The sequence below is a fragment of the Pseudorasbora parva genome, chromosome 6 (assembly GCF_024679245.1).
Source record: "Pseudorasbora parva isolate DD20220531a chromosome 6, ASM2467924v1, whole genome shotgun sequence".
Classification (NCBI taxonomy): Eukaryota; Metazoa; Chordata; class Actinopteri; order Cypriniformes; family Gobionidae; genus Pseudorasbora; species Pseudorasbora parva.
This window is the reverse complement of record NC_090177.1, coordinates 34,524,813-34,550,813: the sequence shown is the minus strand read 5'-3', so window position 1 is coordinate 34,550,813 and position 26,001 is coordinate 34,524,813. Positions and strand designations below refer to the sequence as shown.

The window sequence follows — 26,001 nt, the reverse complement described above, 5'->3', positions numbered from 1 at the left end:
AGTTAGTCTTACTTAAAAAAAAGCTTGCAAACCGATTGCCTTTACCAATTAAAGTGAAATAGGAATAGTATGTTGTACTGACAATGCTTAGTTAGCATAGTTCACTTACACAATAGTTCTATTAACTAAAAAAGAAATGAGACTACATGATAATTTACTATAAATCAAATTTAATTGTTACCATTGTTGTGGTTTGCTTGATGAATGAAGTCTGTGTGTGACTCAAGCATGGCCAATTACAAGATGTTGTCACAAATATAGAGGGATTATATCAACCCAATTAAAAGTTTCACAAGGTCTTTATGACATAAGTGTTAGTAACAAATGTTTTCATTATTTGACATTAAATATAGGGAACACTGATCCCCATAATGGTGAGTTCAAACTAAATCTTTAGGGAAATCAACATCAATTTATGAATTCAGCTTATGTGACATTTTCTCAAAATATTCAGTTGATAATTCAACATTTAAGATGACTTGAGTGTATTAGTGAATGCAAACAGAGAAAAATAACTGTACAAATTACTAGATTTTTACAATTAAGTTAAAGGTGTCATGAACTGGCTTTTTGTATTTTTTTTATACTGGTGTCTGAGGTCAATTAATGACGTTTGTGTGTTTTTTACATTCAAAAACATCATAACTAATAAGTAATAGGCTATTTTCGGCACTGGTTTTGAGGCTCTCTCCTGAACGCTGGGTTTTGATGGGTGTGCCGCACTGGAGACTTGGAAGTAAACACCCACGGCTAGGATTGGAGAAGATTTGCATATTTAATGAGCTTCAGCTCCCCTGTCAGTGAGGAGAGAGTGAGGCTCGTACACGTCTTTATCAAAGAAACACAATGATTTATTTCTTTTTCATCCCCCCTTAATTGTTTGGACTATTATTTTTATATTACACATAGCCCACAAGAAAGTTCAACCACTCATTCCTAATATTAGGATCAGAAGGAAGCTTATGCAGCGACTGTGTTCTTCCACAACCAGGAATAGCGCAATATCCTAATCTTCCTCGGCATGTTTATTGTTGTTGACCGACTCCATGAGTCGGTGGGCGGGGCTACTAGATTAGACGAGCGGTAGATTCTGTAGAGGCGGTGTTTCGTCACGCACTGACGTCAGTATAAAGCACAGGACCGTTTGCTGAGCCTTGTGTCTATAAAAGCTTTTCTTTGACTTACAAGGAAGTTTTCAGCTCTGAACCTTAGAAGATATTCTTATATAACCATTAGCTTCTGTATATCAAAAGCTCAAGGAAAAGTTGATTTCTCAATTCATCACCCCTTTAAGACATTAGGTTAAGTGAACTAAAAAGTGTCAGTTAGACAGAATGAAGCTTTATTTAAATAGAATGATAATTCTATTAAGCAACTTACACTGTAACAAAGACACCTTAACATAAAGTGTAACCCTTTCTTATCTTTTAGGCCCAATAAAGTCGGCATGACATGAAAATGCATCTGTTTTGTAAATGCATGTTAAAGATCTGATTCATTCATCCATCCATGTTCTGATTCATCCACAATTATATATTAAATGTTTGTTTTTTTACCGCATAATTTTAATTTCTCAATATGGAACAAGATTTGTTGCTACTTTTGTGCAACTTTAAGTTTCGCTGCATCTTCACATTATTTTGTTGACAAGTAAGCAAATTTTTCACCTGAGTTTCATTACCATAATGCACTTTTTACATGTTTTACATGACATTAGATTGACCCACATGCATGAAATATCTGAATAATGGTGTAAGAGTGACTAATAATTACACATGCAAGTAACACAATGAATTACATTTAAAGTTTTGAAGTAGAAAGACCAAATTAGAATTTTCTAGTAAAACACTCAGATACTTTTGAACAATTTTCCAAAATGAGCAGAATACATCACCTTCTATTTTCAGTGTGATTATTTAATCTTTCTTGAAGAATTTTTTCTTCATTGCAAAATAAGCAATTTTATTTTCAAGATGATAACTTTTTTGATAAGGTTTGGTGACAACAAAGAAGCATGCAACTGTTTGAAATGTTTTCTGATGCATACTGCATAATACACACTACTGCTTTATAATAAAGTAGTGTTACACAGTAGGTAGTTTGTACACAGTAGGTTTGTCTTTTGCAGATACTTTAAATGCATGGAAGAGCCTGTATATGATAATTATGTTGTGGCATCACAAACAGACACTGACATACTGATGTGCTTAATTTGCATTTTCACGCACACAGGGGTCCATGACCATGACATACCCGTCTCCTGTATCTGTTGGGGTTAAAGATTGGCCCTCAATGGCCACTTAGTAGAGGAATTATTGTCTATCGTCTACTCTTTTTCTGGACTTCAATTACAAGTATGCTGATTAGGCATGTTGGGTTGCCAGGCACCCCTGAATCATACATATGCTCAGAAAACATGACTAATTTACTAGTTAAATCTGTCTGTGTGTGTTGAACTGCACACACTGAAAAGTGCATTAATATTTGCTTGTTTTGTTGCTATGCCATAATGAGCTATGATAATGAATTCATGAAGCTTCCTGTAACAAAGACAATGATGCTGTGTAAACTGGCGTGATGTGTTCAACATCTCTCTTCATCTTTCGTCCACAGCTGCGTCCAGCTTCAGCTTCTGTCGGGCTGCGCTGGAGCACACAGTCTCAGCAGAGGAGCTGAACTATCAGCTGCCACGCAAGGCCGGTGGCAACTTTACCTGGCATGAAGGACGCGGGCAGAGGGTGACGAGGAGGACTGTCAAGCTGCTACAGCAGCCCGGCACAGAAGGAATACAGGTACACACTCGCCATAGGAGAGAATGTCACTAATGAGATCTCACTGCCATCTTAAAGGGGTCATGACATGGAATCTTTTATCATTATTTTAAAATGTTCCTTGAGGTTCACTTATAATGTTGCACCAAAAAAAACTATTATTTTCGACCTTCATTTTGACCCTTTGTCTGAAATGATCCATTTTTAAGGGGCGGCTTCTTTAAGGCTTGTTAGTAAGCGGCCACGGCTAACATCATTGCATAGGAAACATTATCAACGCCCACACACTATTGCATGTGAGAAAGTGTTTTGAAAACATTCTCCATATAAAACCGACATTTACAGATTATGAAATCATTTATTCATGGTTTGTGATGCAGCTGCTGTCAGACCCAATGCAGTTGCTGTTTCACCTGCCAACAAAAGTTCCTCTTCCTTCTTTACAAAACAACCTGCAGTCAAATGCTCTACACAAACATAAAATCCTCCGATGCGATCCATGATGCCATTTAAAATAAATCTTCCATATGTTTCCATTGCTGGGATCCTTCTGAAGTCTGAACAGAGACGCAAACAGGCTGTTTAAACCGGACAGTCACATCCAGTGTAGGCAAATGTCAGCCTATTATGCAATGATGTATAACTATTTGTCGATTTTTTGCTCTGGAGGTGGTCATATGCAAATATAGTTGTCCATGTGACCGGCATTTTTTAAAAGTAGTAAATGCTCATCGTAGGGTCAATTTATTCATTCATTTTGTTTCATTTTTTTAACAATTAAGGGTAGTCATAGTCATAGTTCACACTTGTAGTTTGGTCCGGACCAAAAAACAAAACATATAGTCCAGGTCCTTGTCCACACTGGCATTTTTAACAGCGAACCTAGTTACCGAACCAAAGGCATAGGGAGATGGTAGCAACCTGATTGGTCGGCTTATATGATGTAGGAGCTTGCTTACCGAACATTCAAAACAATGCTGTGAGCTGGATTAAACGCCATCATTTTATGTGTGTACATATGGCATTATTTTTACCCGCTGAGAACTCATGAAGAGCTCATAAAATGTTCAAAACATTCAAAACAGCAGCAGTATTTCCTCCGTTGTGCAGAAAAGAGACGGGCGACTCTTATGCAAAAGAACCGTTCTGTCGTCTGTACCTGCTAATAATGGGCAACACAGGAACTTTGATTAGAAGAACCAGATATGCTTTTTGTGAGTGTTTTTTCTATCATTTTCGAAACATGCTCATCAGACCAAATATTGATGAGGCACTTCCTCGTTGCTCCACGTTTGCCCTCTAACGTTAACCTTATTCATTTTGGATACACTGATCGATCTTTCCACGTCGTCAAATCAGCTGACTGATTTGACGTCAATGGTCCGTGTTGCATTCATATATCAATCGAACCGCACCAGAGTTCGTTTGGAAGCGGGCCGAGACCCGTCTTTTTAGCGGTCTCGGTCCGCTTGATTGGTTACGCACCAGAGTTCGGATGGCAGCGTTCACATATGTTCAAATGAACCGCACTAACCGAGCAACCGCACCAGGGTCCGTTTTAATCCAACCAAACATGACAAGTGTGAACCTAAGATGACTGAGCTATGCTTCTGAAAGTCACCTATTAAAATGGTACAATGGCATTGCTCAGTTCAACGTGTTGGGATATCGCCAATCGGGCATTTTGTCCCTTGTCAAGAAAAGGGGTTAAAATGGCTATAAGGTGCCGTTGTTGGCCTAAAACAGAAGATTAGCCTACTTATTTTTAGCTTTCCTCGCACTGTGTAGAAATAATATTGAATCGACCGTCCCTGGGTTGAGCCGGTTTCTTCTCGCCTCTGACACGACCTGCGGAGCTGAATGTGCGTCACTGGCTGCACTGATGCTGGAACGCAGAGGATCCTCCTTGCAAATGTATTTTGATAGTAAATTGTGTATAGTAGGCTACTATATAAATTACAAAGTTTTAATTGGCATCTTTATTTTAAACGGGCCGACCGACCGCAACCCGAATATCAATAAAAATATTTTTGGATGACTCGTAACCACGGGTAAACAACAAAAATAACCCAGACTGAACAACAAAAATAACCCAGACTAAAGTCTCCAAAAAGGGTAAGTTTGTGTATATCCCAGCACGGCAATAGCTGTTATTTTTAATGAAAAGATAGGCGTGTTGTCCACGCATTCATTAAAATTAAAAGAAGGAAATGTTTGAATTTGCATGGTGGTAACAAAAAAAAAGTTTTGTTTTTTTTGTTATTTTGGCTTTGAATTTCGTTTGTTAAAAATATAAACTATAATGTAGAAACAAAATAAACAAAATAAATCTTTGAAATGAAGACGCTCACGCGTTTGTAGTGTGTGCATGCAAAATAATCTGTTCTCTGAATCAATGACCTTTGTGAGTTTACACAAAAAAGTAGACAGTTTATAGTTTATTATTATGTCTTGGCTAAAAATGTCTATTGTATTGTGAGTTATATCTGCTGCCATAAAGTGCTTTGCCATATAAATAGTATATTTGATTTCTCATGTCATGACCTACCTGTTTCTTTTGGAGTTTCAGAAGAGAGCTCAACAATGTGCTCAGATACCAAAGCCTTCATTAAAGGGGGGGTGAAACACTCAGTTTCAGTCAATCTCATGTCAATCTTGAGCACCTATAGAGTAGTATTGCATCCTTCATATCTCCGAAAAGTCTTTAGCTTTATTATATTTATAAAAGAAAGATAGGCTCTACCGAGTCTTTCCGGAAAAAAACGAGCGGCTTGAGGCGGATCGTGTGGGCGGAGCTAAAGAATGGCAAGCGCGCACAAAGCGGTGACGTCCTTAAGCGTGGAGAAACCCATGGCTATCGATCGAATTCAGCTAATACAGGTATGATCCAGAATCAGATTCGGAGGCTGAAATAAATTGAACAGGAGAAACAGCAACAGCAGGACGTCCGTCTCTGTGGTATGTACTGTATTTAGTGGCCTTTCAACATTTGTGTGTCTTTATTCGCAGTTTATGAGGACATGATTCGGTTTATGGACTATTGTATGCGACTAAACCTTAGAAGTACCAACGAAGCACGCGATCGTATCGTTTACTGATGTTTACTCATGTGACGGTAGCCGACAGCACAGACATTTGAAGCAGTTTTACTCACCGCCTGCTTCCAAAGCAGGACTGAACCTTTATCGCTGGGACCACTCCGTCAAAAACACACTTCTTTGGTATGATTTGGTGAAGTCCTGTGACAGCAGTGACCGTGGAGATCCGCGATGTTGTGAAGCTTCTCGTCATTTCTGCGTTCAAATCGGTTCAAATGCAGCGCTGCCTTTCCGGAATGCTGTGCTGAAGCGTTGAAGTCGCTTGATGTCGATTAAAGTGGAGCGCGGCGCGGACTATAACCGACATAAGTGTTTACAGACGAGTGGATCTGCAGCTTGAGAGAGTGTTTATGGGGCGTGCATTTCCTCTCTCGCTCTAGTCACGCGCGCGCGCACCCTACCGGGAGAAGAGCCCGTACGGCCCATACAAGGACCTTCCGTTCTATTAACGTCAAGTCGACCCATACTCTAAAAAAACTCTCCGAAAACTTGTGAGAAACCGGAAGGAGTATTTTTGACACAGAAATACTCCATCAAACGCCCAACATTAGTTTTTGAAACTTTGTCTATGTTTAGGATGGGAATCCAAGTCTTTAACAGTGTAAAAAGCTCAGTGTGCATGAAACAGCATTCCCCCCCCCCCCCCTTAAATGAACTATATAACATATTGTTAATGGATGCCAACAGTTCTATTTCCTTTCCACATTTACAAGGACAACAGCTCTGAAGGTCATTTCAGAGTTTTTCTCATTTCACACAGGTTGACTTGTTTACATCATTGGCTCCTCGATATTTCATGTCTTCAGCTGCAGTGTATAAACTTCTCCTCCGATCTATTCATCAGTGCTGGTCCTTATTTCTCACTGCACACATAACTCTACCTGTACCTCTGATATCGGGATATTATAGCTTCTCATTATGAGAACCATTAGCCAAGAATCAGGCTAAGCTTGATCTGAAGTGTCTCATAATGTGCATGGTTTTTCTATTAGCAGACGCAAATGAGAGGCGTACTTGAAATTAATTAGTCCCTCTTTGTATGCACCAACCCTGAGGGCCATAATCATTTCATAATAAAATATTTTCACCCGGATTTTAACTACCAGATTTGATTAGCGCTTTTTTACGCTCTGTCTGTTATTTTGTGAATAATTTATTTGAATGGAGTGAATTGAAAAAATATATTTTGTAATGTGTCACCTTAAAACAAAGGCTTAGCGGAGTGGCTGGCAGTAGCGTGGGGTTATTATATGTTAAACGTCTTTTTTTCTGGTTAACTGTGAGGTGATGTGTGTGTAAATGGAGCCGCTCTGATGTTCACTTTAAATAGAACCGATTTTATGCCTCTGTCCTGGTCTTAGGATTGGCTCAGATGAGCTCAGTATTGCATGAGGGCTGCTGGATGTGTGTGTGTGTGTGTGTGTGTGTGTGTGTGTGTGTGTGTGTGTGTGTGTGTGTGTGTGTGTGTGTGTGTGTGTGTGTGTGTGTGTGTGTGTGTGTGTGTGTGTGTGTGTGTGTGTGTGTGTGTGTGTGTATGTTTGTGTGTGTGTGTGTGTGTGTGTGCGTGCGTGCGTGCGTGCGTGCGTGCGTGCGTGCGTGCGTGCGTGCGTGCGTGCGTGCGTGCGTGCGTGCGTGCGTGCGTGCGGGAAGGGGAAGGTCACTGGTATGTATTCAAACACACACACACACTCACAGCTAACTGTTGAAATTCAAGGTTATGGAAACTAGAATGAAGAGAAAACTTTACAGCAGGGTCTTAAACGCCATTGTTGATTCGAATAGCAAACAACTCTTACCGCATGAACCGCAACAGACCTTTAAAAATGATGGTCAACCAATCAGCATGCTCAGCGCCCAAGTCCCACCCCCGAAGTTCCTGAACTTTGAAAAAAGTACTACCTCATGAGCAGGGACTTTCTGAGGGGGAGATTTTTACCCAGAACTTCAATTAGACCCCGGTTGCCAAAGTCCCTGTTCCTGCACTCTTAGAAGAAAAGGTTCTATCTGTGCTATACGTACATAAAAGGTTCTATATAGAACCCTTTTCAAGCGCCAAATGGGTTCTTTCTTGTCATTAACCTTTTTAGCATAAGGCCGTGTGTCCACCAAAGCGTTTTTAGCCCGCAGAAAACGCTAGCCGCTCTGCTGAAAACGCCTCGCTGTGAGCGCTTAAGAGCGTTTTGGCAGGCAGCCTTTTTTTTTTTTTTCAGTTGAGACTCTTTCTTCTTATGATACGGAAAATCCACGGAAGTCTTACTAATTTCACAGGTAGTTTGTTCCTTTATTGATTCTATATAAAACTGCAGGTCCAATTTGGTATTTGCTCTGGCTTTTGTTTTAAATCATTTTGTTCCGTTATTATTGCTTGTTGTCATCTGATGACGACACGCAGAATGTGGCAGTTGGTCTGTGTTGTATTTGTCCCGCCCCTCCTCCACTGTGATTGGACAGCTGAGCTGAGTAAAGAGTGACAGTGATGAGCGCTGCGTTTTACTCAAAGTTGAACATTCTTCAACTCTCGGCGACCAGTTAAAAAGCGTGAAATACTCGCTCAGCGCCTCGTTGCACTCCAGGCGTTCTAATAACGCGGCGCTCTCATTGAAAACAATTGAAAACTCCAGCCAGCAGCGTGAAAAAAACGCTTTGGTGGACACACGGCCTAAAAGGTTATTTGGAGTTGAGCACTTAAAAAGGGTTCTGTGTAGATTTTTTTTATTTATTTCTTATTTAGTACTTTTATCTTGTTTCTAGTCTAAATATCTAAATATTCTTACATTAAGAAACAATAACTAGACAAGTAAACCTTATTTTCTTGTTTTGGGAAAAAAATAACTCAAAATTAAGAGAGTTTTTGCTTAAAATAAGCTAAATAATTTGCCAATGGGGTAAAATAATGTTGTTTTAAGATTATTTTAATTACTCCACTGGCAGATTAGTTTGCTTAATTTGAGTTATTTTTTCCCAAAACAAGACAATTACTTTTACTTGTCTAGTAAATATTTCTTGTTTTAAGAAGTTTTAGATGTTTGGACTAGAAACAAGACAAAAATACTAAGTATGAAGAGCATTTTTTGCAGTGAACCTTTTAGGGGTTCCAAATACGCAGCGCCGATAGAACCTTTTAGATTGAACCTATATAGAACCTTTTCTTCTAAGAGTGTGGGGAAAGTTCCTGCGGTGGAAACACAGCTTTACATCGGTCATCACATCACACAGCTAACTGCCGGATCCTGATTGGGCAATCACAGCATTTAGAGACCTGCATATCAGACCATTCAGGTAACTGGAACCTGTACTATTTTAATATCTCTCGTATCACACCATAGATTCTTTATAAGCAATACATCTCGAGTCTTCATTATCAATTTTAGCAACTCAAATCAATATTCCACATATTCATTTATTTCAGTAGTTAGAAAACATGTGATTAGTAAGAGGTGATGTGCATTCAGTTTGTGCAAGACTCTACTGAATGTAGCATATATTGCTGTTTGGTGACGTCAAGAGTGAAAAATTAAACAACGAACACATATTATCATGCTTTACCAGAAGAGACAACAAAAAAATCATTGTGGTAATGATACTTAAAGTACACAAAGAACATTGATGCTAACGCTAGCTAAAGAACTACTGGTTGGTTGCTGTTAACACTTAAAATGTTTAGCTTTGAATCTAAGACATGCAGTGTAAACTATATCAGATTGATTCATAATGGGGAGTCAATTTGAGTCATAAAATGTTTACTTTCCATTTGTACTTACACATGACTATTTACATTCACTCCACCCACTGACATCTGGTTGGACCTGACAAAATTATGGAAGATGCTATTGTCAACATTAGGAATAATGTAGGGCTATGTCAGAAAGTTCAGACGCAAAGCAACCTGAGTTCAAATCGGCCTTTTGCTGAACTTGCTCTACTCGCTTTTCCCATCAGATCAGAAAGGTCTTTCTTTTCAATAAAAATAGAGTATTCAAAAAGTGAAAATAAAGTGTCTAACTTTTGTTTTTTTAAATAAAGTGTTTACGTGTATAGGTGTAGGTATAGGTGTGTGTGTTGTGGCATTGGCTCTATTTTCACAATAAGGCAGTATCAATTTTATACTTTTAATACAACCCCAAATCAGAAAAAGTTGGGACAGTTTGGAAAACGCAAATAAAAAAAGAAAGTAGTGATTTCTAAATTTACTTTGACTTGTATTTCATTGCAGACAATATGAACACAAAATATTTCATGTTTTGTCTGGTCAACTTCATGTAATTTGTAAATATGCATCCTTTCCTGTCATTCAGACCTGCAACACATTTCAAAAAAAGTTGGGACAGGAGCAATTTAGGGCTAGTAATAAGGTAAAAGGGTTAAATAATGATGTGATTTGAAACAGGTGATGTCAACAGGTGATTGAAATTATGATTTGGTACAAAAGCAGCATCCAAGAAAGATCTAATCCTTTAGGAGCAAAGATGGGCCGAGGCTCGCCAGTTTGCCAACAAATACGTGAGAAAATTATTGAAATGTTTTAAAACAATGTTCCTCAAAGAAAGATAGGAAGAGATTTGGATATTTCACATTCAACAGTGCATAACATAATTACAAGATTCAAGGAATCTGGAGGAATTTCAGTGCGTAAAGGACAAGGCCGCAAGCCTAAACTGAACAACCGTGATCTCCGATCCCTCAGGCGGCACTGCATCAAGAATCGTCATTCATCTATAAGCGATATCACCACATGGGCTCAGGACTACTTTGGCAAACCTTTGTCAAGTACCACAATACGTAGTTACATCCACAAATGCCAGTTAAAACTGTTCTGTGCCAAAAGGAAGCCTTATGTTAACAGTGTCCAGAAGCGCCGTCGACTTCTCTGGGCTCGGAGGCATCTGGGATGGACCATTACACAGTGGAAATGTGTACTGTGGTCAGATGAATCAGTATTTTTTGGGAGGAATGGACTCCGTGTGCTCCGGACCAAAGAAGAAAAGGATCATCCAGACTGTTACCAGCAACAAGTCCAAAAGCCAGGGTCTGTCATGGTATGGGGTTGTGTCAGTGCCCTTGGCAAAGGTAACTTGCACTTCTGTGAAGGCACCATTAATGCTGAAAAGTACATAGAGATTTTGGAGCATAATATGCTGCCTTCAAGAAGATATCTTTTCCAGGGACGTCCATGCATATTTCAACAAGACAATGCAAAACCACATTCTGCACACATTACAAAGTCCTGGCTGCGGAGGAAGAGGGTACGGGTACTTGACTGGCCTGCCTGCAGTCCCGACCTGTCTCCAATAGAGAATGTGTGGCCATTTTGAAGCGCAAAATGTGACAATGAAGACCCCGTACTGTTGCCCACCTTAAGACTTGTTTGCAGGAAGAATGGGACAAAATTACACCTGAAACACTTCATCACTTGGTGTCTTCAGTCCCTAAACGTCTTTTAAGTGTTGTGAAAAGGAATGGCAACATTACAAAGTGGTAAATGCTTTACTGTCCCAACTTTTTTTGAAATGTGTTGCAGGTCTGAATGACAGGAAAGGATGCATATTTACAAATGACATGAAGTTGACCAGACAAAACATGAAATATTTTGTGTTCATATTGTCTGCAATGAAATACAAGTCAAAGTAATTTTAGAAATCACTTCTTTTTTATTTTATTTGCACATTCCATACTGTCCCAACTTTTTCTGATTTGGGGTTGTAAATATAATAATTTACACAATGTTATTATCGCATGCTTTTTAATGTACCGCAATAATAAGGTGGAAATAGTTTGTCACTATTTATAAGTAGCATCTAACTTTACACCTAATATGCTATTTTACGATCAAATAATCTACCGCTATTTAAACTGTGCTATATAAATAGCTATTTTTACTTAGCAAATAACAAATAACACCTGACAAACATTTCCTCCATGTTGGTCTAAATTAGTTAAGTAAATATTGTTTTAACATCCTAAACGCTATCAATTCATATGCGCTTATTATATCATATCACCTACAGCCATGTGAGACACAACCTGGTATTATGACGAATGTTGTGTAATCGTATTGCAAAAGTGTCACATGCCTGTCCTGTCTTGTGTGCACATGTGGGTTTGTCATGTCTACTGTCAACCCCGCCCTTCTTGTTATCTGATTATTGGTTCATTTGCCCCACCTGTTCTCCCTCATTATCTGCCTTGTTCTAACACGCCAGAGGCTGTTCACCTTGGAGACCTGCTGCGGATAAGGGTACGGCCCGGCGCGAGACTTACACCTTCTCCCCTGGATTTTCAAGGGCCGACGAGAGCTCACCGGAACACGATCCACCGGCACAGGGACCACCGGAACACGATCCACCGGCACAGGGACCACCGGAACACGATCCACCGGCAAATGAACCAATAATCAGATAACAAGAAGGGCGGGGTTGACAGTAGACATGACAAACCCACATGTGCACACAAGACAGGACAGGCATGTGACAAAAAGTCAAGCAAGCCTCGGAGCAGCAGCCCTGCTGTAATTGGCTGTCCCACAAGCCCAGTCTCCAATGACATTATGACACCGTGGTAAAAATACTCGGTGGTCATGAATCCATCATAACCAGATCATATTCTTAGATTAAACTTCCATTACACATGATTGCTCTTGGCATTGGTTGTGGGTATAGAGTCAAGTTAGAGCGGCAAAATGATGTCCTTTGGAAGATGTTATGTTGTGGCTTATTCTGACACGGCTTATCTCATGAGACCAGTCCTGGCATGAAAATGAGTTCTGCTTATGGGATTTGTGTTAAAGATAACGTTAATTTACTGTATTTGGCTGAAGACTGGTGAGGGAATGATTAGGGATAAACTTTTGTTATTTCAAGGTGAGCAAAAGTGTCAGTTTGCTGTTGGCAAGATTGTCAAGGATAGAAATAATTAGGAAGACCATGGCCATGACTAATGAACTATGTACGAGATTGGTTTCACAAGCAGATTATCTAATTACCTACAAGATGTTCTTGTTTTGTCGTTGCATCTCATTAAGAAACACATTCTTTAGAAGATTTCAAAATTTGATGAGTGACTTTGGTTTACTACAACAAAGCTGGTTAAAATGATCTTGTCTGAAGAAAAGTGAGGATTTGGTAAAAAGTAAAAATTGATTTTAGCGCAAAATATTGCCTCTTATATACATATACCTACAGTCCAACTTATTAATAAGTTACACTCAAGCATATGTAATCTTCACATTAATGCTCAAATATTTTGAAAAATAGTAATGCATCTTAATCGGCAAATAAATTAAAACGATTTAAATAATAAATCAATTTAAAATCTTATTTGCAAGGGCTAAAATTTTATTTAACTTTATATGACAGCCTAAAAAATGCTGTAACATTTATTTTTGTTTAGTTTTTTATGTATATCTTTAACTACTCTTTGTGATATGAACAACCTGTACTTAAAGGTGTCATGAACTGGCTTTTTAATTTGTTTCATTGTTGTCTAAGGTCAACTTATGACGTTTGCGTGCTTTTTACATTCATAAACATAATGAATAAGTAATAGGCTATTTTGGTTTTGAAACGCTTAGACGTCTGTCTGAAGGTGCTGTAGACCACTGGTGGATCTGTATGGTTTACAGTAGATTCAGCAGAAATGATTCATGGCTAAAGCTGCACTGTAGAAAAGAAAAAAATCAAAAAAGTACAATCAACTTGGATTGTTAAATAATTTCAACTTTAAACTTACATTAAACTTACTTAAAAATGATTTGAATCTTGTAAAACAAAGTTAAAAAGTTGAAAATTGCTTAATTTGATGAGTTAAAACTATTTAAAAACATATGTTTTCATAATTTAATTATCATATTTTTTACGGTGTAAGTTTTAAAGGAATACCATTTTAAAATGTATAGGAATTTCAAGTTTAATGTATTGTGTTACTTGCCATAATTATTTGTAATTATTTGTAAAATTTACTAGCAATTTCAAAGTAAATCTATACACATACACCATTTTCCCCCTAGTGTACTTAGACCATGCATATACAGATAAATTGTATACAGATGGCTGTACATTTTAGTTGGGCGTTCTTACTGCTCGATGAACTTTTTGATCTGCACCACTGGCTACAGCTTTTGAAAGTATGATCGTGTAATAATAACATTCAATAACTCAAATGATTTGCAAGCAAACGCATAGTTTCATCAGGGGGAATGCAAAACATTTGCGAGAGAACATAAAAGCAGTGACGTTCTCCATCTCATATTTTTTTTTCTCCCATGGCCATGTCCTTTAGGGTCTCCAGTTGCTCCAGTTGCTGTCGGTCATGTTGCAAGAAATTGGCAACGTGAAGAGCTTGCTTACGTTGTGTGAATGTGTGACTTTGAAGTGCAGTTGAATTTTTGTTAGTGTATGCATGTAATTGAGTGATGAAAAGGACAGAGTGTGAGAAAGACCGACTAAATACGGGATTAATGGGAAGAGGAAAAGAGGTGAACTGTCTGATTCCTTCGCGGGAACAATGCCAGACAGAACACAAATGTTGTTTAGCATGCAGTGAGTTCAGTCCATTAAAGCAGAGCTGTGATGAGGCTACCTGAGGTTGACAGCCAGAGGAGATCGGCCTCCAGATTTGTTTAGTTTCCTCATTACTGTGAAGGTTACCGACCCCATCAGCGGCACAAAACAATTTTCGAAAAGCACACAGATTACCAAAAGTCAGCAAACTTGGCCAGCCTGTCTTAATTGGGCTGAATAGCTCAATCTTTTTCACATCAGCATGCAGTTCTCAGTTAATCTCAGATAAATGAAAGAATTTCAGTAAAAATGAGAAGGATGATTCTGAATTGTGAGTTGGTTTTCTCTCCTGTATATGTGCACAGATGTTGTGGTGACAGGTGGAACCTCATAATGAATGCAGACCCACATCTGAAGTCTCATATCAGTCAGTTGTCACCAGGCTGAGGGATCATTGAGTTCTTATGCATGTAAGCAGCCCTGGCGCAAAGGATTGGAGGATGTCTGTAGAGAAAAAGAGAGATGGAGAGACAAGCGGGAGTGAAGGTTTACCTATTAGTGAAAAAGACTATGTTTGAGTTGAAGGACGACATAACCAGACAGAAGGATTGACTAACCAAATAGCTGTAATTAATGCAGTTACAGGTTACTACGGTCTCTGACACATACATACTAAACCCATACCTAAGAAATAAACTGAACTAAAATTGACCACTGTAAAATAAATGATACTGAACTAAACTTACTTGTATACTGTAAATCTACTAATGTATCAACTATTCAACTGCACTGATTTGAACTGAACTCTGAGGAATTCAATTCTGTCAAACAGAATCCATGTTTTACATTTGTCCCAGCGCTGTGGTCTATTGCCACATATTCCCAATTCGGCAGTGTCCTGATGACGTCGTCGAGGCATGACCGCTGAAGACCAGAATGGGATCACTGCAGCACCATGCAGGAGGCAAATAAAGCTCTCCGGGCACTTCTGTGGACACACCGGGGTCGGCGCAGAAGTCTAAGCCGTTCCATGGCCGCGATGCAAGACGGAACAGCGGCGCAGCCGAGACTCAGCAGCCGAGAAGTGGAACATCCCAACATCCTGCCGGACACTGATGACGCTAGCCCGGTGCAAACTTCAGCCACCATGCAGCTCAAGCCAGAGGGAGACCACCAGCGAGCAGAGAGAAGAGAGAGCAGCCGCAGCGAGCAACATCAAATGTCCTTCAAACCAGAAGCAACCGCAAGAATTCAGACAATAACAGCAGAGAAACGGTGAAAAACGGGTGAAAAACGGCGGACGGCGAACAACGTCCACTCAGTAGCTGCCAGCAATCAGCAACAGTCCCAATTGTAGCTCTGACTGTTAGACTAGTCACAAACATAAGAAGATAAAATAAAATCTAAATCTAATGATTTGTGGGTGCAGAAGCAGCGAACAGACAACGCCAGCTTTGTCTGTTCGCCCATTATATATATATATAACATAACACCCTGATGTACATCACTGATTAGAAAAAAGTAAGAAACAGTTATTTCAACAGAAATACATTAAATGTGTCACGCACAAATGTCAATTTAAAGTTTTTACTGTAAATTACACAATGACTTGCTCTTTTTCATTTCCAAAAACTGTAAAACGGTTTGACGGTATTTTACTGTAAAATTATTAGATGTAAGGTTGGATCTATCACAGTCTTACACTGTATATAGTACAGAAACTGTTAACGAATTAACTGATTTTGACCATAGCATTTTTACAGTTTTTTAATGTAAAATCACAATAAGGTTTTACAGTGGACCGCAATAGAAATGGTTTGAAATTAAGTGAATTAAACTGAAATAAAATACATTATACTGATCTACTGAATTGATTTGACCTAAATAGAAATGAATTAATCTGAATTCAGTTAAGTTAAATTAGACTGAACAGTTCAACTTTTAATTTTCTGAACAGTTTAAGTTTAACTTAATTGAACAAATTATTGAAATGACCTGAATAGAAATGGATTGAAATTAACTGAACTAAACTGTTCTGAACTCAGCTCAGTAGAATGAACTAAACTATGCTGTACAAAAAGTTGCTGCCTTTAATTTTTAAGTATAAATCAACTTGCATGTTTAAGTCAATTAAACTTAAATTACATTAAATTACTTAAAATTTTGCTAAATCTTGTATAAAATAAAAAAGTTTGCTTAACTCATTTTGATGAGTTAAAGCAATGTAAAAATGTATGTTGATATAACTAAAATTACTTATGATTCATTAATTTAATGATTCATTTAACCTGACATGTACTGAATTAAAAATAAATGAACTGAACTGAAGGGAAGGGAAGGGAATAAATTATACTGGATTTGACCTGAATAGAAATTAATTTATCTGAATTCATTTTAGCTAAATTATACTAAACTGACCTGAACAGAAATGAACTGAACTCATTTAACTACAGTAAACTAAATTATACTGAATGAAACTAAATTTAATTTATACAAACGTATGCTTAACTATATAAACTTATACTGGAACTGAGATGAATTGTACTAAACTGGAGACAGGCAGGAAAACTTCAGGCAGAAAGCAGTGGATTTACTTGGAAACACAAGCAGAATCTCATGTTTAAGTCAAAAAACAAGCAGCACAACAAGGTCAGTGTGACATCAACTATTTACAGCCTAACAGACTTGCTGTGTGCTTCAGACTGAGCTGGCTAACTCATTGTGATCTCTGATTGTATCTGAGGTAGTAAGAGCAAAACGATCTCTAAGACAGAAGGAGCAGGCAGAATATTAAAGAGATGTCACCCGTCAATGCCTTAAAGCGCAGTCCATGATTCAGCTCCAGTGGGCGAATTCAGAGATCCGAAGCCAGGACATGAAGAACTTATGCCATCGGGAGAATAAAGAGGCACAGAGACAGAAACAGACTTGAGCAGAAAGAGTGAGACAGAGAGAAATGGACAATAAAGAAGAGAGAAAAGAGAGAGAGAGATTTAGAATGAAGGTGACTTAGAGGACAGTCGGAAAAAGTTGCCAAAAAAGTAAAAGTAAAGATTTTAAAGGTCGGAAAGAGGATGAAGAAACATGCAAAGGAATTCTGTAGCCGCCTGAGATTTTGAGGGGAAACTAAAATGAGAGTAGTAATCTATACATTTTAATCACACTGATTAAGAATTTATAGTAGTGGTTCAGAACATGGGCCCTAGAGGAAATATGAAGTAAAAAGGCATGACATAATATGCCTGAAGAACTCGATACACTCGGTAGCACTCATGGACAGATGACACTTCATAAACTCCCACTTGATATTGTGATATGATCATTCAGCTTAAAAAATAGATCACCCTTATTTCATTCTGAACCTGTCAAGCTGCATCGGCGAGAAGCATTCAGACTCCTCTCATAAAATGGCCACCCGGTTTGGGCCGTCCCTCTCCTCACAGGTTCAATCCCCTGTGTATTATTAATGACTGTATGTTTCAGGCTGGACAGAATCGGGTCTCATGGGTTCAAGGGTGGCTGTTTAATGCCCAGAGGCTGGCTTGGGAGAGATAGAGGGTGATGGATGGCAAAGAAAGAGGATGGAGAAGAAGGGGGAGAGGGAGGAGGAGGTGTTGATAGTGAAGCGACACTCACTAGATCCTCTTTCTGCTCTTTCCTGCTTTCTGTCTCATCCTTGTTCTCATTTCCCAGTACTTTCCATAAAAACGGGACACTATTTTTGTAAACATTAAAGGCACAAATCTGTGAGAACCATCATATGTTATATAAACTACATATAGTACAATTTAACCTAGCATGAGGGTGTAATAGTTGTGTAAATCAAGTTAATTTAAATGAGTATATTGTATTTTCTTTTTTTAATCTTCAATTCAATACACATTATTGTCCTAGATGGGGAAATTTCTTTTGGACTAATTATGTTCTGTTTGTTTCTGGATGAGCGAGGAGGGTTTTTCTTGAACCCTCCCGAACAACGTGTGTTGATAGGTCCTCGCCGTGAATTAGGATGATATAGACATACATCCTCTTACAGGCAGATTTGTAATATCAGTAACACTTTAGTATGGGGAACACATTATTCACGATTAACTATGACTTTTGCCTCAATAAACTCTTAATTTACTGCTTATTAATAATTAGTAAGGTAGTTTTTGTAGCATTTAAGTTTAGGTATTGGGTTGGATTAAGGGATGTAGAATAAGGTCATGCAGAATAAACATGTCATTCCTGACCCTGTGCAGGGTCCTTGGAGTTCAAGCGGTTAAATATGATCAAAGATGACTGTAAAAAATAAATATTTTCATTCAAACAAATTTACAAAACTCTAACCTTTTATTGAAGTAAAATAATTGAAAGTGGTTGTGTGTGTGTGTGTGTGTGTGTGTGTGTGTGTGTGTGTATATATATATATATATATATATATATATATATATATAAAATATTTATCTTATTTTGTGTACCGTACTTAACAATATGAACAATATGAGGGTCTTAATGATGACAGACCATACATTTTTACCATTAACTCTCCTTTTAAGAAATTCAGGCTCTATTTTGTACCTTGTTCCTGGAAAGTGCCTATACCAGCAGAAATATGACTCCTATTACACACAAAGAAACAATATGCAGAGGATTAAATGACTTCTCTTTTTCTCTTTTAAATTATACCTTGTCATTTGAATCCTTACTTTTCTGGCCTATGTTGTTCTTTCATTTGCTTCACCTCTGTGTTTGACCTCTTTTTTCCCTCACGTTGAGTCACATTTTCAGCCTTTTCCACAGGTGCGCTAATGACTGTTGAGCCATCTTGCACTTACTCTGAAAATAAAACTGTTTGGCATCAGTCATTTTTTCACTATCTTTTTTGCCTGTTTTGCTGTCTGCTACCAAAGTCAATACCTGTCTTTCCTGAGTGAAAATGGGCTTTTGCCATTAGGTGTTGATTAATGTGTGACCTGCGGCTCTTGACAACAAATACCTCCTCCAAGAGTTACCATTATTCTGACCGACCATAGTATACATCCTTTTTATTTGAAATACAAACATCTTGAAGGGATTATAGAGGTCTACATTACAGTAGTGAAATATAAAGCATATTTCTCACAGAATCAGCTTTGTGTTAGTCAACGTGCACTTTAAAAATGTATCATTGTCTTTATAAAACTTTATTAAAAAAAATTAAGGGAACCGGTAACCTTATTTATTATTTCATGCATAATGTGAAATTGTCAAGTTCACATAACTTAATTTGTTTAATTACACATGAAGTTCATTACTTAATAACTATAAGGCAACAGATTTCCTCTCTTTTTTAAGTTAAGTCAACTGATACAGTGTGGGGAATTCTTGCGAAATTTGCATGGGAAACTTTTTCGCCCTCAAGTACGGATCTCTAAAATGTCACAATTTCACAGAGCAGCAGAAAATGTGACAAACACCTTAATAATTCAGTGCTTTCAGTTTAATATATTCAGTTTGTCAACTATTAAATAATGTTTTTAAAAAAAACTATTAACTAGTTAGTTATTAGCATGCATATTACTAGGATATTGGCTGTTTATTAGCACTTATAAAGCACATATTAATGCCTTATTCTACATGACCTTATTCTACATCCCTTAATCCAACCCAATACCTATACTTAATGACTACCTTACTAATTATTAATAAGCAGTAATTAGGAGATTGTGGCCAAAACTGGTACTGCAATCACTTTCAAATGACTGTAGATCCGGTGTAGATAATGACCTCTGTTAGTCTTCTCTGTATATGGTTATAAAGCCTACTGTATATTATTTGATATGCAAAAAAAATCAAAATGCTAAAAAATAAATAAAATAAAAACATTGTAAAAGACCTTTTGTAAAAACGTCCCCCTTCAGGTTGTGATTCACATGTGTTTTAGCTGTGAAATCTTTACTCGTTTTTATAAAGCAAACATAAGAATACTTTTTATAGTTTTATTCATATTTCAATATGAACACTTACTGGGCAGAAACTTCTTAGGTTTATTTGATTATCCATACATAATTTTTGTTAGAAATGTTTTTAAATGTGAGGATTTTTGGATTGCATTATTTGTTTTTCCCTCCACATAAAATAATAATAAAAAATACACAGCTTTTATCACAAAACTATACACATTTAAATATCATCCTAATAATTATTGGGAGATATAGTGTTGACATCTGAGAAAAATTGTTGTGACTCTTTGATGTTTTCTTTGCACAAGTTCAAAAGTATAAGTGTTAAACTTTTATTGTAGTGTAGTAGTCATGATTAAACAAATCAGGATGATAAAACAGCAAACCGTACATTGAGAGGCCCTGTGAGTGTTTACTCTGATAGTTTACACAAGCTAACACTGCATTTCATCATGTTCTCACTTCTCACACACGCGTAATATATACAAGTTTTTATTACATGCTCCCCCTAAGCAAGAATCTGCAGCAGAGAGCCATAAAAGTGTGTTTTGATGAATCTTTCTGCTCATTGCGGCAATCAGAACAAAGTGCGCGTGTAATTAGAAGAGCATTGTTTACACAGAAGCATGCAACGCTAGTTGTTTTAATTAGCGCTTTCAAAGAAAGAAGTAGCCTGTAAGTACACCCTGGAGATATGAAAGCAAACCAATTTTCCATATTCTTCCTTCCTGCCTTTAGCATTAAAGATATGGTTTTTTAAACCCTGGTAGGAGTGTTTCCTGCGTAACATATGGACTATATACACTTTTGCACCAGTGTTAAACTGGTTTGTGTGGAGATGGCGATACTGAGCATGTTTACATGCTCACCAATACACTGATAACAATCCATAATCCATAACCTGGCAGTGCAAGTGAACCATGTTTACAAGAATAAATAAAGGTTATTCCCCGGTAGTGACGTTAAAACATATTCATTGGTGTATCTGACTATGAGTATATGCATATTGTTATTATGAGTATTAAAAGCATAATTTTAAAATGTCAGTGGGAAATGTCTCATATTTTAAGTTTCTACAACTGTTCCACTTTTCCTTTGGCTGCATGAGATGAGAACACATTTTTTATGTCTTTGGTCAAGAAAAAGTCGGTATTTGCAATATATTTTTCCTTTCCTAGCACGAAAAACTCGCTGTGGCTGGATGCGCTTAAATCTGCGGGATAAGGATGTTTTTTCTGTCACGTATTAAACATGCGCACTTCGGTAAGCCGACAGAATGCTGGTTAATGTGTTTACATGGCGAAATTAGGATAATGGGAAAAAATCTAGCTCTGTCGATCGTTTAATTGTTAAAGAGGTCCTATCATGCCCTTTTCACAAGATGTAATATTGGTACAGGTATGGCGTCACTTTGTAGGCCAGCCGGCAGTTCGCGTCACACTGGTTCCCTCAAGAAAAACCCATAGGTTTTTGGATTGTCGCTTAAAACAAGCTCTGTAATCAACCAAAGTTTACGATTCGTACACATTTTGTCCATGAAGATAATTAGCACAGATGAACTGTTATCAATGTTTAATCCTAAATGCAGTCGGCCGAAGTAAAAAGCTGAAGGTAGGCTATAAACCACAGTCCCGCAATTTCAGCATCACCATCATTAAGCTTCTGCCAACTCTTTTCATTTTTTATCTCAAATTTTGAGATATTTTCCCAGAACGTTTCAGACTAGTTTATAAGAGCACAGTTATGAGCATAATGAGGCTGTAAAAGCGGACTAAGCTTACCTGTGCGGCGTGATGACATTTAATGTCCCCGACAGCCTCTGCAGTCCCATATAGCCACTTGTTTGCAACTGCCTTTTACAAGACACGTAAGAGCTTCAAAAAAATCACGAGTGGGGTTATACCGATGTACTTTGTCGTAGAATAAAACGTGAAAGTATCTTGAGCTTGTGTTCACCACACCCCAGACCTTATTTCAGCCATTTAACCAAAACTCCATTTAAAAAATCCATTGATGTCGGGACGAGGGAGACGTCTCGGTTACGTATGTAATGCTCGTTCCCTGAAGGAGGGAACGGCAATGCCACATCGGAGTACCGACAAATAGGATTCGAGAAAAAGAGGGAGTCAGAGAAAGTTACCAAAACAAAGTTACTGGAATGTCCTTTTTCACATTTCTGGGTTTGTAGATGCACCGGGGACCCGATCACTATATGTCCCCTTTAAGCCGTTTATGACCATTCGCTGAGAAAGGTTTAATAAATTTTTTATTAATACATTTTGTCTGCTTATTAAGCCTAATTGTTAAAAGAATGTGCATGTAATCACACTCAATAAGGATGTTTCCCTACTCCATAGATCCAGCCAGGAGAGGCCTTCACTGTGTACCACACCAGCCCAACGCTCTCCAGCTTATGCAAACCAGTAGTGCTATGGACCCAGCAGGACGTGTGTAAGTGGCTGAAGAAACACTGTCCCCACAACTACCTGACCTACGTGGAGGCCTTTTCTCACCACGCCATCACAGGTACAGCACAGCTCTCTTCATGACAGCACGCGTTTGGACAACCTGGGTTTCAAAAGTGTTTTTAAGTCTTAGAAATGTCATGTAAACTGCTTTAGGATATTTTAAATAGAGTTTTATAGAGATACTGCCTAAACAAACACAGTGTGGAAATGCCAAGATGTGCATACATTTTACAAATTATTACTATAGTATACGGTTTGTGTGTGATTTTCATGCGATTTGGTGTATTTTCAAATCAATAATGGATGTTTACATTATAAATGCTAAGCAGGTGTAGCGATTAGCTGCATATAAAAGGCTAACACTTACTATTAATGATTAAACACATTACTAATTTGTTACTTATTGTTATTTATTACTATTGCGAGACGTCTTTAGCGTGAATTCACAGAAAAACAATGGAAAAGTAGTGAATTGGAATGGAAAAATGCTTTCTGTGTGAACGAATCAGCATCCATTATTTCAACACACTAACTTTAGCCCAAATTTTTAAAAGCATGTAAATGGCAATACTGTTAGTTATAATTAATTAAAATGTTCCTTCACAGCAACTACCTAAAATAAAATAACTTAACAATATTTTAATATATATTTCACTATTCACTATATTATTTCAAGTAATTATTTAGTTTTGGTTTTGGTTAGTTTTAGTTAATGATAATAAACTTGATTGAAATGACCTGAAATTATTTTTAAATTCATACTTTTATGGAGCTGCCGAGGATAATCATAGATCCGCAAAGCCTTACTCTGGTCTCTCTGAGGAACAGCTTTGGCACGCCACATCCTCTAACACACTCTCATCCAACTCCCAGAGCCATGTGCAGTGCGTTCTCTCACTAATGGACAATTATACATCGTAATGTTGAGCCATTTGTCAAATCATAGTCATTTCCATGAGGCCTCACCATCTAGGGGTCACCGGAGCGACGCTTTCAAGTAATAAAATCATTTTACACTGCCATCCGTACATTAGTTCCTGGGAATTTAGCAGTGTTGAAAAAGGAGATGAGTCTTAATGGATTTACCTAAGGTGGACATTCACAGCCTTTGTTATTTGTAATATTTGTGATGGCTCACAGACTGCATAAATGCTGTGAGTGGAGTGTATGAATCATAGATACCCCGTTGAAAGTCATATGAGTGTCAAGCTATATGAGCCATGTGACATCTTGCCAATCGGTAAAGAGTTGTGGCTTAGGAGAGATTTGATGGCTGGTTTGTTTTGGGGACATTGACATATATCCATGATAAAGAATAAAAAGTCTAGTTTAAAACACATGTAGTAAGATCTTATACTGTAAATGTACTCTGCGTTGATTTTGGTTTCATTATGGTTTTAAAAAACTTTTATACCACTTTCGAGAAATTTTTAATTGATCTAAGCTAAAGCTTTTTTATTGATTAATACATATTATTGAACACATCCTAATCATTATTTTTTTTAAAGCTTTTAAATATATTTTACATAATAAGAATGTACTGTTTATTTAAAAATATATTACATTTTACAACCTGAACACATTTTCTGATATTTTAAGAGACTTATTTACCTTAAAAATTCATATTTTGCCATACTACTCTACAAAGGTTTTATTTTGAAGATTTTTTTTCTTTTAATGAGGCTTTTTTTCAGGACAGTTAAAGGGGGGGGGGGGGGTGAAATGCTGTTTCATGCATACTGAGCTTTTTACACTGTTAAAGACTTGGATTCCCATCCTAAACATAGACAAAGTTTCAAAAACTAATGTTGGACGTTTGATGGAGTATTTCTGTGTCAAAAATACTCCTTCCGGTTTCTCACAAGTTTCGGAGAGTTTTTTTCGAGTATGGGTCGGCTTGACGTTAATAGAGCGGAAGGTCCTTGTATGGGCCGTACGGGCTCTTCGTGACCAGAGGCGAGAGAGGAAATGCACGCCCGTAAAAACTCTCAGGTGCAGATCCAGTCGACCGTGAACACTTATGTCGGTTATAGTCCGCGCCGCGCTCCACTTTATTCCTATGGGTGACGTCGAGCGACTTCAACGCGTCCGCACAGCATTCCGGGAAGGCAGCGCTGCATTTGAACCGATTTGAACGCAGAAATGACACAGGAAGCTTCACAATATCGCTTCAGTTGCGTCGCAAAGTGGATCTCCACGGTCACTGCTGTCACAGGACTTCACCAAATCATACCAAAGAAGTGTGTTTTTGACGGAGCGGTCCCAGCGATAAAGGTTCGGTCCTGCTTTGGAAGCAGGCGGTGAGTAAAACTGTAAAGTAAACATCAGTAAACGACACGATTGTGTATAGTTAATTTATCAATGGAGCATGCGATCTATGGTGTGTGTTTAAATACATTTGTTTAGCTGACCACTATAGGTGTCAGTAAAACCACCCAAACATAAACCTAGCGTTCTCACAAAGCCTGCTTCGTCATTCAAATGCGCTAACGTTACTCCATTGTTGTTCTCTGTTTAACGTTACACTAGTCTGACGTGCAAAACCGTTTTGCTTGCGACTGCTAAGGTTTAGTCGCATACAATAGTCCATAAACCGAATCATGTCCTCATAAACTGCGAGTAAAGACACACAAATGTTGACAGGTCACTAAATACAGTACATACCACAGAGACGGACGTCCTGCTGTTGCTGTTTCTCCTGTTCAATTTATTTCAGCCTCCGGATCAGATTCTGGATCATATATGTATTAGGGTTGCACCGACTAGTCGACTAATCGACTAGTCGACCTTAATGCTCTGTCACGACGCTTTAAGCTTGACGTTGACTAGTCGCTGGCCTATAGAGGGTGCAACAGGATAAACTATTTCCTGACACACAGGCTCTGTTTTGAACATTTAAAAATGACAAATAAATGCATACTCCGTGAGCTCTCCACAAGACATGTTTGATTATACCATCTGGATGCTCAAAACTGATCGGGAGAATGCATGCTTATTGTATACGCAAGTTAATCATCACGCTTAACTGCGTGCTGCATTGCAACACACACACATAGCCGATCGCACATCACGCGGAGATTGCGCGCGCCTCACACAAAACCATTCAGTAGCGCAGAAATGTATTGTCAACACTGTTCTGTGATTTATCAAAAAAATAGCTTAGAAACGGAAACGTTCTAGCATATATGTCTTGATAACTAAAACTCACAGCTTCACTATTTATAGAGAGACGCTGCCAGGTA

General features: G+C 38.0%; 1 protein-coding gene across 3 annotated transcripts in view; it reads left to right on the top strand.

Annotated features, from left to right (window-relative positions):
• samd10b (sterile alpha motif domain containing 10b) overlaps nucleotides 1-26,001 on the top strand; it is a 92,502-nt gene that overhangs the window by 38,924 nt on the left and 27,577 nt on the right. For all 3 annotated transcript variants that reach the window (XM_067446771.1, XM_067446773.1, XM_067446772.1), the window contains 2 exons: nucleotides 2,614-2,792; nucleotides 22,649-22,817. In XM_067446771.1, the coding sequence (XP_067302872.1) occupies nucleotides 2,614-2,792; nucleotides 22,649-22,817 (348 nt within the window). The remainder of the gene's footprint in view (nucleotides 1-2,613; nucleotides 2,793-22,648; nucleotides 22,818-26,001) is intronic.